This window comes from Lonchura striata, chromosome 18 (genome assembly GCF_046129695.1).
Source record: "Lonchura striata isolate bLonStr1 chromosome 18, bLonStr1.mat, whole genome shotgun sequence".
Classification (NCBI taxonomy): domain Eukaryota; kingdom Metazoa; phylum Chordata; class Aves; order Passeriformes; family Estrildidae; genus Lonchura; species Lonchura striata.
The window spans coordinates 1,473,748-1,486,105 of NC_134620.1; the positions used below are offsets into that span (position 1 = coordinate 1,473,748).

General features: G+C 52.5%; 1 protein-coding gene across 1 annotated transcript in view; it reads right to left on the minus strand.

Annotated features, from left to right (window-relative positions):
- Positions 1-363: 363 nt before the first annotated feature.
- Positions 364-12,358, minus strand: part of POLE (DNA polymerase epsilon, catalytic subunit) — a 33,725-nt gene continuing 21,730 nt past the window's right edge. Inside the window, exons 29-48 of the mRNA XM_021536782.2 lie at positions 12,124-12,342; positions 11,588-11,797; positions 10,306-10,449; positions 9,833-9,973; positions 7,462-7,615; positions 7,275-7,381; positions 6,074-6,250; positions 5,478-5,701; positions 5,110-5,330; positions 4,330-4,534; positions 3,773-3,946; positions 3,389-3,514; positions 2,770-2,902; positions 2,501-2,690; positions 2,281-2,412; positions 1,984-2,177; positions 1,585-1,785; positions 1,172-1,297; positions 957-1,046; positions 364-756 (exon numbers count right to left, since the gene is read on the minus strand). Coding sequence (XP_021392457.2) covers positions 643-756; positions 957-1,046; positions 1,172-1,297; positions 1,585-1,785; positions 1,984-2,177; positions 2,281-2,412; positions 2,501-2,690; positions 2,770-2,902; positions 3,389-3,514; positions 3,773-3,946; positions 4,330-4,534; positions 5,110-5,330; positions 5,478-5,701; positions 6,074-6,250; positions 7,275-7,381; positions 7,462-7,615; positions 9,833-9,973; positions 10,306-10,449; positions 11,588-11,797; positions 12,124-12,342 — 3,282 coding nt within the window. The 3' untranslated portion in view covers positions 364-642. The remainder of the gene's footprint in view (positions 757-956; positions 1,047-1,171; positions 1,298-1,584; positions 1,786-1,983; positions 2,178-2,280; positions 2,413-2,500; positions 2,691-2,769; positions 2,903-3,388; positions 3,515-3,772; positions 3,947-4,329; positions 4,535-5,109; positions 5,331-5,477; positions 5,702-6,073; positions 6,251-7,274; positions 7,382-7,461; positions 7,616-9,832; positions 9,974-10,305; positions 10,450-11,587; positions 11,798-12,123; positions 12,343-12,358) is intronic.

Consider the following 12,358-nt stretch of genomic DNA (forward strand, 5'->3'; position numbering starts at 1 on the left):
TGGGGATGTACAGCCTCCAGCCATGGGCTGCTGGTCCTGTTGCAGGGATGTGTATAGGGTCTCAGGCCCCCCACCTCACCAGACAGATTCACTTTAATGAGAGCTGACAAGTGCTCAGGCCAAGCAGGCCCAAGCACATTATCACAGGGAAGTCACCCCACCGCAGCCAGCTGCTTACAGGCAGGACCTGCTGGCAGGTGTGGGCAGCACCTGTGGGTACTGCTTTGCCTCATGCTGGCGAGGGCTGGGCTGAGGATGAGGTGAAGCCAGTGGTACCACAGCCACCAGTATGCCCCAGGCTATGGGTGGTGCCACAGCCACTGGCACCCACAGCCCAATTCCTCCCTCCTTTAAAACTACACCTGCCTTCTACCACCCATTTATTTACAGAAATTGAAAATTAAAACCACACCTGGGGCCAGCACAGACCTATGGAACCCAGTTTCAGCCACTGGAAAGTCCCAAGTCTCCCACCAGGCAGCTATGGGCAAAGACAACCCAGACCCAAGCATGGCTCTCCCCCACTTCCCTCACTGCAGGAGGGGTGTGCAGTCTCTGTGGTCTGGCCCATGGCCAAGGGGGTCCAGTACCACTCTCCATGGATGTGAGAGCATGGAGTAGGCAGGAAGAGCAGCCCAGCCCTCACTGCTGGAGCTGGAGGTTGGTGTGCAGCAGCCACTCAATGGTTTCCAGCAGGTAGGCCATGCCATAATGCCGGGCAATATTCCGGAAGACACTGACATGATCCATGAAGACCTGGGGAGAGGACAACAGGGAGGGAAGGAGGCTGCCCAGCATCCTGGTCAGCCGGGGATTCTGATGGAGTGGCTGGCCAGGGAGCAGCTCAGCAGGTGCCAGGGGTCGTGCAGTTAGAGCAGAGGCAGAGGCACAGTGCACCTTAGGGCCTCTCACTGAGCTGCTGGGCTGGGGCTGGGCAGGGCAAGTGTTGGAAATACCTGGGAGGAGATGGTGAGGGCGAAGTCTCCAGCACAGCTGCAATACACAGGCATGTGTCTCTCCTTCACGCCGTGACACTTTTTGCACACCTGGAGGCCAAGGAAGTTCAGGTGGGTCAAGAGATGAGGCCAAGCCCCTCTGCCAGTGGCCAAGTGCATGTGTCCAGGCACAGATAACCACAGGAATGGGCAGAGTAGGAGATCCCTGTGCTTACCAGGTCCTGCAGCACAAAGGCCATCAGCTTCTTCTGCAGGGCTTCCACCAGCGCCATCTCAATGGCATCAGTATCATACTGCACATGGCAGTTGGGGCAGAGCCAGCCGGGCAGCACCAACCTATCCTAGGGGCAAAAGAGAGGGATGTAAGCACCGCAAGTCCCATGCACTGGGATGGTGGAACTTGTTTCTGGAGAGGACAGAACATAAGCCAAAGCACAGGCATGCTCAGATCCACCACACGCAGCTAGAAAACATGAACAGAAAATTTGCTTTAGGTGAGGATGATCATGGACAGCAGGGAGAACTGCAGAACAAAGTTGATAAAGGGAGATAAAGTGGGTAAGATGATTGGCTGGCCTCCAGCATTGCTGTACTGGGGCTTCTATTGTCCCTAGGAGAGGGGATGCACCTGGGAAAGGGCAGGGTCCTTGCACAGGTCCAAGTCTCTGCAGAAGTTGCAGTTCCTGCAGATGACTTCAGGAAGCACATAGGAGCGGCAAGGGTCCCGAAACTGGGCTGCTTCTGAGAACTCTCCCACCTCAATGAGGCGCAGCAGGTCCCGGCGTAGTTTGTTCACCTGGTTGGTTATGTTGGTATCTAGGGAGAGGACCTGCAAGGATAAAAGCTAGGTGAGCCAAGCAGCAGAAATGTTCTCAGGACAGCTCAGATCCTTGTGACCCTCATATGGATTTCAGGGCCCAGTAAACTGAAGATACATCCTGGGAAAAGCTGCAGCAATGGACAAGGACCAGAATTTCAGTTCAGACCCCAATCCTTCAGCCAAGGGGCCTGGCCCACCCCCACTGACCTTGCAGACGTATTTGATGAACTCTAGAGCTGGGTTGTTGAGTGGCAGGTAGGAGCCAGGCAGGACTGGGAACATGTCTGAGGGCTCTCTGGCATTCTGGGAACCAGCCATCTTCTTCTGGATCTTCTGGGTGACGGTGAAGAAGCTTTGGGTGAGCTCATTTGCCACATAATCTTGTGAGAAGGTGATCATGCCTAGAGGTGTAAAGCAGACCGTTTGAACTGATTGGTGGCACAGCAGCAAGAAAGGTGGGTGCCCTCTGCCTGCAGCAGGGCTGCCCTGGGGCGTGGCACTCACCAGGCATGGCCCTCAGCTCCCCCAGAGCCTCCTGGGACACCTGACTTGTGCTTCTCCTCTTGATGGGGGTGCTCCCAGGGGTGTTACGCCGCAGTTCCTCCTTCATGCTGTGGTACACAGCCACGATGTAGGCTGGGAAGACATAGGCAAGGCTCCAGCTCCTACCCAGAGTTGGCACAGAAGGGGCACAATGACCTTGGCACCTCTCCATACTGCTCACCTGATATGATCATCAAGAAGTAGCTCTGGCAGGAGCCGGCCTGGGGCAGGAACTGTGCAATGTTCCAGTTGTTCTCCAGCAGCTCCTCCACATCTGGCTCCCCTTTCTCCTCTTCTTCTTCCCTCACCACCTCCTCTTCCCCACTCTCCTCCTCCTCCTCCAATGTCTTGCTGGTGTCCTTCTGGGGGTCCTAAGCATAGCAGTCCCTCATGCCCAGTCAACAGCCCCCTGCTCTGCTCCCAAGGGACAGGGTGCTTCCCATCTCTTACCTCCCCATAATGGATGCGAGAATCCACTTTTCCCTTGATACCTCCATAATTTGCTGGGTCCATCCAGAGCAGGAACTCCCAGCAGCGGGAGAATGAGATAGTCAGAGAGTGGAAGATCTCCTTGGAGTGGATGCTGGAGGGAGGAAACTGCAGTCAGTTCCTGTGTCAGCATAATCTCTTCTCCATGGGACACTGCGGGGAGGTGGTGCTGGCCAGGAGAGAGGGGTGTCCCCTTTCCCATTGGACCCTTGCTAGGGTTCGTAGCGGGGGAAGTCATGGCTCTCTTGTTCTTGTGTCAAGGTGCCTATACCACAGCTGGGATGCAGCCAGCCAGCATCAGCTGCTGGGCATCTCAGGCTCTCCTGGAGGTCTCTTCAGGATTGAATTCTATGAGTATACTTGGAATATTGCTTATAGAGGGCAGCTACAGACAGATCACTACTCCAGGCATGGCAGAAAGAGAACTGGGAAGCTTTGCCCCGTCAGTAGCTTTGCCAGAAAAAGTAATAAATTCAGTTTTGAGGTGCATTAAAAGGCAAAAAGTCAGCATACTCCTCCCTGGCCTTGAGTCCTGCCTCAGCCCCACCACCCAAGAGCCTCATCTCTGGGTGCACCTCACCTGTTGATGATGTACTCCATGTAGCTGATGGCATCCTCAATGTGCCGCTTCTTGGTGCACAGGATGATGCGGTTGAAGTTGGCGTAGACCACAGAGGAGCCCAGGCGTTTGAACTCAGCCACCAGCCTGCAGCAGGGCACAGTGTGGGGTCAGTGGGTGGGAAAGCAATGCCCGAGGGGCAGACGTGACCCAAAGCACATGTGTTGATCCCTCAGCCTAGAGTCAACATGTAGCAACACTGAGCAAGTCACCCAAAGAGGATGAGAGGTTCATCCTACTGCCCACCTTTCTGGCAGATCACTGTGGGTGCCAGCATCCTGGTCACTAACATCACACCTCTCCATTCCCCATCCACCAGACTGGCACACTTCAGACCTCACTTACTGCAGGAAAAGCTTCTTCATCATGTTGTGGAGCGTGCGGTGCAGTGCCGGGTCATAGAGCAGGGAGGAAGGAGAACGGAGCCAGCGGTAAAAATGAATGACCTGGTTGTCTGCATAGACGTTGTGGTATTGTGTGATCTCCTTCACCCAGCTCACCACCATGCTCTTCAAAATTCTGCCAGAGAGCAGAGACCGGCATCACCCCACCAGCCACCAGCAACACCTTCCCCCTTCCTGACAGGGGTATGTTTACAGACACACTAGAGGATTTAGAATAGGAACTCCCTTCTTCAGCCCTCAGCATATAATATGTGCCTCTACATCCTGGTGGAGCATGAACAAAGGAGAAAGCAACATCCCCACACATCTGTTAGCTGAGGCACCAGGCAGCTCTGAGGATCTTCCAATGTGTTGGAGAAGATGCCTGCCATGCATCTGAGGCCTGGATTTATACTTGGAGCACCCTACAAGCTCCACGGCGGGGGAAAGGCTAAACCCTGGGGGACCTGCCAGGATGGAGACCACCTATTCTACCTCCTCCTCTTTCTCAAGCCACACCTGAAAGTGTTGGAACAGAGGGCAGTCTCATCATAGCTGGCTGGGATGTTGGCAGCTTGGTTCCCTGTCACCATGTCCTCCAGGGACGCCTGCTGAATCACATCGAAGCTAATGCTCATGCTGGAGCCTCCTTCCATGTCATTCACGTGGTGGGACTGCAACACGGTGTTCACAGCCAGGCTCTGGATGTCCAGCTCCAGACACACTAAGAGCAGACACAACTGTCAGCAGGGAGGCAGGGAAAGGACCAGGAACACCCTCCCTGCTGCTGCCAGAAGTGCTTTTCACAAGTACAGGTGATCTATAGATGCTACTGCACTCAGAGGGCAGATGCTTTCACAGGCATGACTGGACCTTCATAGCTGTTGACTGAGCCTTGTCTTTCAACAAGACTTGGGCCTACTGACCTTCTGGAGACCAACAGCTTTCCTGCAAATTGGACCTCAGAAGAACTCATTACACTCAAACTGCCTAAGAGAGACCTGTCCCAGTGTGACCAGTGATGACCAAGTGAGCTGTCCTTGTGCTGACAACATTGCAGGTGGACTGCCAAGTGCTGCTGTCATTGGCCATTGGTAAAGAATTCCCATTTTGATGCCTAAAGATGTTTCAGATGAGCCTTCCTTCCTTGCTCCAGGACATGCCCCTAGCATCCTCCTTACAACTGTTACTACTATCACCATAGAGACTCTTTGGGGATTGCATCCACACCTCTGCAGGACTCACAAAACAGGATCCAGCTCTGCCCCATTCAGTGCTACCACCTTTCTCCCTCTTCACCTGTGGAGTAGCAGCCAGGGTTGTTGATCTCAACTGAGGCTCTCTCATCAAACTCCATGACCAGGCGGTTGTCATCAGCCTCCTTCCCCCCCAGGTCAGGGCGGGCTGTGGGGGACAGCCACAACAGGTGGTTGTGACGACGAAGGTGGCGTGAGAAGAACAGGTCGGAGCCAAAGGTGGAGATATCATCAGGGAGGTTTCCAATGGGGATGTGGTAGTACCTGAAGCACAGAGACATCAGTGGTCACTGGCATGAGCATGGCTGCAGGGAAAACAGGGACCCTGACCATCCCCTCAAGGGATGAGGCTGCTCCTGTGGTTCCACTGAGGGCATGGCAGCCTCAGGGGAGCATGGCCACCCTGGGTACCTGCTCATTTCAAAAGCCTGGGAAAGGCAGGTGTCCAGGTTGAGGTAGTGGCGAATCATGCGGCGGGCAGCATGGCGCTGCCAGTCCAGGACCGAGTAGCTGATGTCATCTACCAGCCGGATGGGGACCAAGGGGAACTCCTCAATGATGGGGATACCACTCGCCAGCTGTTTCAGGTCCCAGTTGGATTGCACAGCCACCAGTGTGGGGCCCCGGCGCTCGTCCTGCACCAAGAAGAAAGAGACATGTCCTAGTGCACCTCTCACATGCTCAACAGGAAGCTGGTTGTGTCAGGTGCCCCATTCCCACAGCAGGTCCCCACGGTCCTGGGACAGCACACCACAGCATTCCTGAAGCATGCACCCACCTCCAACACCACCAGCTGAGCGCAGGGATGAGGCAACATCCTGAGGTGGCACTGCTGCTGGCACTGCCCCAGATAAGCCCCCCACAAGCAAAACAAACACCTACTTCATGACCTTGGGTCCAGCAGTTACAAGCAGGTGTTCTTGGAACTGGTGTACCAGTGCCTTCCACAGCATCCTTCCCTTAGTCCAAACAGTCCCACTGAAACCTTCCCCACACTTTCATCTCACCTTGTAGCCCAAGAGCAGCCGCTGGACACCTCTGTAGATGGCCTTGGGGTCGGTCTCAGCGCGTACCTCAAAGGTGTGTTTGTCTGGGGGCAACAGCTCCTTGCCCACCTTCTCCAGCAGAGCCGCGCGCTCCACCGAGAACAAGGTGGTGAGGTTTGGCATCTGGTTACTGCGTACCTGGGTGCAAGAGGGACCAGGTCAGAGCAGGAGGAGAGCGAGCCTGGGATGTGCAGTGCCAAGGGCCCTGCTGAAATATGGCAGGGATGTGCGATGTATGGAGAAACCTCCTGCTGCCTGGCTCTACCAGGTCTGGAGGGGAAGGGACCTTTAAAGGTTGTCTAGTCCAACCCCCTGCCACGGACAGGGACAATACATAATTTCAGAATTGTTTAGGTTGGAAAATACCTTTATGATCAAGTGCAGCTGTTTACCCAACACTGCCAAGGCCACCACTAAACCCTGTCTCCAAGTGCCACATCCTCACATCTTTTAAATCCCTCCTGGGATGGCAATTCCACCACCGTCCTGGACAGCTGTGCCAGGGCTTGACAACCCTTTTGGTGAAGTTTTTCCTAATATTCATCCTAAACTTCCCCTGGTGCAACCTAAGGTCAACTAGACCAGGTTGCTCCAGGCCCCATCCAACCTGGCCTAGAACACTTCTGGGGATAGGGCAGCCACAGCTTTGCCAGCAAACCTGTGCCAGGGCCTCATCACCCTCACAGGGAACAATTTCCTCCCAATATCCCACCTAACCTTGCTCTCTGGTAGTGGGAAGCTATTTCCCCTTTTTCTGTCACTCCATCCCTTGTCCAAAATTCCTTTCCAGCTCTCTTTAGGTACTGGAAGGGGCTCTAAGGTCCCCCTGGAGCCTTCTCTTCTCCTGGTTGAACACCTCCAGTTCTCCCAGCCTGTATACAAAGCAGAAGTACTCCAGCCTTCATCAGAGCATTTCTGTGGCCTCTGAACTTAATTTAGCAGCTCTGCATCCTTCCTACATTGCAAACCCCAGGCTGGAGTCAGCTCTGCATATGAGCTCTCACCTGAGCAAAGCAGAGGGGCAGAATCTCTCCCTTCTCTGCTACCCACGCTGTGGGGATCAGTCCAGGACATGGGAGCTTTTTGGGCTGTCAGGGCACACAGCCAGGGCATGTGCAGCCATCAGCAGCCCCAATTTTCCACTCTCCACAGCCCTCTTTACCTTGTCCAGCACAAAGATGGCAGCTTTGCGCTGTGAGGGGATGAAGAGGCCCAGGAGTGCCTTGCTGCCCTGAGAGCTGTGGTACAGGTAGATGTGGTGAATACTTCCTAGAGACACAGAGCACAGAACATCAGTGATGCCCATGGGCGCCAGGTGCCCCAGGAGCCCCTCTCCCAGGATGTCTCACCTGGCTCCAGGTAAGGGAACTGAGCCAGTGAGCGCATCTCCAGGTGCTCGATGTTGAAGGTTTCAGCCTCTCGCCCTGCCAGGTGCCGGACAAGATGCCTGCTGACCATGCACACACAGCCCAGGTGGATCAGGGCACGGAAGAGCAGTGGCACCTGTAATGATGGGGAGAGATGTGATGGAATAACTGCTACTAAGCTCTTCTTGGGGGTTGCAGACCCAGAATAACCCAGATTAACCACAGGTAGCACATATCCAAGGTGCCTTGGCATGAGTTTGGTATTACCAGCCTTGCTAAAGGTATAGAACAGGTATCTCAAAATCCACATCTTCCCATCTAGGCCCAGATCCTTCCATGAAGGTACTTTGGAGGACATGTGGACCAATATTTGGGCAATCTTGCTGCTCTTCAACTTGTGGTTTGTCAGTCTGAGGTAGGGGCTCCATTTGAACCTCCAGATGAACAGCACGGTGGGAGATTCACCACAGATCCATCCTGTTTTATTAACCCCGTATCTATCAAATCCAGTGCTGCAGGAGACTCTTGAATGCCTTGCTGAGGAACCTAGTCCCAAACTAGCGAGAAGCAATAAACATTTCTTGCCTGATTGCTCTTCCCTTGTGCTAGTTTTAGTTGTAGAGGCCCCTCACATCTCTTCAGCAAGGTGAAGCATTCCCATCTAAGTTCCATTCCCGAAGGCAAACTGTTCCCTTTCTTGCATCTCTCTGTTATTCCTGCTGCATTTTTTGGGATAATGATCAGAACTGCACTGCAGATGTTTAAAGACCAAGACAGATCTTTCCTTCCCCTGGTCAGTGTTCAGCTGGGTTAACTATGTCTCTGAAGATGAAAACTCCAGAACCCCCTTGGGCAACCTGCTCAACAATATTTTCAGAAGTTTTTTCTGAAATTTACACATCATTTTCATATTTTAGGTTGTGTCTACTGTTGTTCATTCTTTCCTGGGCGCCAGAGCCTGGGTCCTTTTCTCCACTCTTCTGATTGAGCAGGTCCCCTGAGCCTCTTCTAGGCTGCACAGTCCAACTCACTCAACCTCCCCTCAGATGACAGATGCTGCTGCTACCCCATGACTATCTAAAACCCTTCATATCTTTAAAATTTCTCTATGCCCTTTGTTTTACTTCAGCTGCTCATTTTAATTTCCCTTAACTTCTTGGTATTTCCTCTTCCCACTTATTAAACACTACTAGAGTGGAGAAGACTCAGATTTTTCTAGAGGAAGGTCTATAGATCTAAATAATTTGGGTACATGCCAGTCACTTTGGACAAGTAATCTGAAGTTTGTTTTGGGTGCTGCTTACTAAACCGCAGCAGGGTTTGGTGGGCACCATTTTCAATTGCTGTTGGCATATATGGTTCAAACTTTTACATCACCACAGGATTTCACAGCCTCTACATAATCATTAATAGTTGTGCCTTGCCTTCAGAGACCTTTCTTCAAATTTTTCAAAACTAGAAACTTAAGGTGAATAAAAAATTTCTTTAACTATGTCCCACTAGAATTCTTCACAGGTTACACCAGTAACTTGAGTAGCAAGTCTCCCAACTCTGTGATGATCTTTCTGCCCTTGCAGCCTCCTGCACCTCAGAAAGGATTACATAGGCAGTGGCACCTCTGCTCACAGCAAAACTGGTCCTACTCAGGACTTTTAATCCATAATAAACCTACAGTGCATTTCAATATCAAATTCACCTGCCTTTATGCTTTCTTTAACTCCACTCTTATAATGGTGTGGTCTATTCTGCAGTTCTATACAGGCCAGGTCTCTTCACCACAGTATCTTCTTCATTAAATTCCTGTCATTAGCTTTTGATCTACAGGACAAACCAGTATCCTCACCGGGAGCAAGCACCCCAGGTTCCCACCTTCATTTTCAGCATTGGCAAATTGAATTTTAGCCCCATTGCTGTGTAAAGTATTTAATTTAGGTTGTTCTTGCTCTTCCTGAACTTCCAAGTTATATGCTGCTCTTTTTTCTAAAGCTTTTACAACCTTGTTTTAGAGGACATGGCACTCAGACTTTTGTATCACTCCACATATGTTGGGGTTTTCCCCAGCTTTACTCCAAATGCCCCTTCTTTTTCCTGGTTCAAATACCAGCAGCCTGGCTCAGGATTAGTTTAGAGGAAGCTCTCAATTTCTTTCCCCAAAGTTTCCTAACTCCGAATAAATTGAAATCCCTTTCTCAACATACTGCAACCCATGTGCTGATACTTCTGTGCATATGAGCATAACTCCCAGTTTCTTGGACAATGTCCAAGGTTTTGGATTTTTGGTGTCTCACCACTGGAACTCAGACTAACAAGCTACTGCTCAGCAACCCTTAAAGACGAGCACTTGAAGAGTTACCTGTGTCTCATATACTCCCTCAATGTCCGGAGCAGAGAGGTCTGCATTGATTTCATTGATGTGCTCTTGGTACATGTCTTCAGGAACAGAGTATTCATACAAGTTGTAAACTAAGTTTGAGCGGGGCAAGATCCTGTTTACCTGCCAAGGTAAAGGACAGGATAATTGGGACACATCCCACCACATGGCACCACTGCCAGGAGCCAGACTCTGAGCCAGGCCAGCTCCTGGTGCCCTCTCCTAAGGATATCAGTGGGTTATGCTCATGCATGTTACAAATTCCTGTAACAGAGAACTTGATTTCCAGGCAGGCTGGGATTAGCAGAGACGAGGGTCTGGATGAGGGATATCCATGGGGTAGGAGAATGAGGTGTTGTGTGGCAGATGCTCATAACTCCTGCTTACAGGGGAGGTGAGGTGCCTTACCTCAGTGCAAGCAGCTGTTTCCCCTTCCAGAAGGGGCAGGTCCTCACCTTCCTGTAGGCTGTTCCCTCCTCAGGCTTTGGGACACGCTGGTTGACATAGAAGACACGGGGGATGCTCAGCTTGATGCAGTGCAGGTCGCTCCCTATCACCGCCCACAACCGGAACAGCCCAGGCTGGCTGGTCTCAGTGATCTGCAGGACATGGGGCATGAGGTCAGTGTTAGCAGGAGATCCAATATGCCATCAGTGCTTACATCTACACTGCAGAGTGCTCTGGGGATCTATATGTCAGTTGGTGGCTAAAAACAAAGTGGGGGGCTTAGAGAGTCATCACTTTCAGCTCTGGAGTCCCAGTGTCCTGCTATTGTCCCAGGGCACCATGAAGAAAACTCTGCCTCGGGCTAGCCAACCAGCTTCAGGGAATGTCATCCAAGTCACTCTGAAGTCCTGGACCTGCAGCTCTGACACCTTTCTGGAGGATGATGTGGGTGACAGGGGCTGGGCTTAGGTGGCCACACATAACAAAGGTTTGTAAAAACACCTGGATGACACCAATCCACCTCTTCATTTCTACATTGTCTGCTTTTAGGCACCACTGGAATCCCATGTTCAATGCTGGGCTCCTCAACACAGGACATGGACTTATGGAACAGAGTGAAGGGCCACAAGGAGGAGGAAGGGATTGGAGCATCTTTCATATCAGGGAAGACTGGCAGAACTGGGACTGTCCATCTCAGAGCAGAAAAAGCTCAGAGGGATCTCATCCACATGTATATACCCAAAGGGAAGTGCAGAGAGGACAGAACCTGACTCTTCCCAGTGGTGCCCAGTGGCAGGACCAGACATCATGGGCACAATGCAGGAGGGTTCCTCTGCATGTCAGAAACTTCTTCCCTGCAAAGGTGAACCTGGTCCAGGTTGCCTATGGATGGAAGTGGCACTCTCCATCCTTGGAGATATTCCAGGATGTGGTTCTGGGACTCCAGCTCTGGGTGGCCCTGATTGAGCAGGATGTGGGACCAGAGGGACACGAAAGCTGCCCCAGCTTCAGCTGATGTTTTTGCTGTTCTGTGACTGTGCAATGCTGCCTGCAAGCTGAACTAGAGCTGCCTCACCAGCAGATCTACCCACGCATCTGAGAGTCACCAAGAATGACTCTGTAGGCACCTGTTTCTATCCAGATCTGCGTGAGTCTGAGGCTCTGCAGCCCCTCCTGGGCTCTCCCCAGGGCTAACACATGGGGTAGGTCAGGGTTCCTGAACTTCACTGTTTGACCACAGAGTGAAGCTTGTACCCCACACTGCTCTGTGGCAGGTCCTCTCCCCGGTACCTGCACGACCTGCCAGGGCAAGTCCAGGATGCTGCGTGCTGTCCGGCGCAGGTAACTGCTCAGCCCTTTGGAGAGGGCATCGCGGACCACTCCTCCGCCTGCCGCCATACCACCATCCTCCAGCCGCCGCCTCTTCCTCCGCTCCTGCCGCTGCCGGGCCTGCAGCTCCCACTTCTTCTGGTGGAAGCGCAGCCAGACCAGATGCTCTTCCTGAGTGGATAACAGTAAGCACAAAATCAGCAAAAGCACCCCAGCCCCGTAACATCACACCATAGAGACTAGCCCTCCAGCCCCCAGTCCCTCATCATGTTCCTGCCCCAGCTGTGAAGCCACCGTCCCCTTTTCTCTTTTATGATTGTTTTTCTGTCTCCTGGTTATATTTCTCCTTGTATCCCAGAGCTGTGTGTGTGCGCAGAGTGAGGGTTCACAGAGTGCAACTGTGAAACCTACAGCTTGTTCCTGGAAGCACCCAAGCTGCTTGGATAGATGAGTACAGACAGTCCTGGGGCATCCCCTGCACAATCTGCTTCACCTACCTTGGTGGTGCCAAGGGGTGGAGGTGGGCCCAGGATCTCCCGCCAGGACTGGGACAGCTCCAGGTCCTGGGACAGCTCTTGGCTTTCCTCTGCTGCAGGGATGCGCTTCCGCTTATTTGCAATGGGAACCAGTGGCAGAGGGATCTTGACAGCCCCAAAGTCCTCTATGTCATTAACCTGTGAGTTGGGTGGCCCCTCCACAGGCCGGCTGGCAAGAATCTGAGAGAACAAGGAG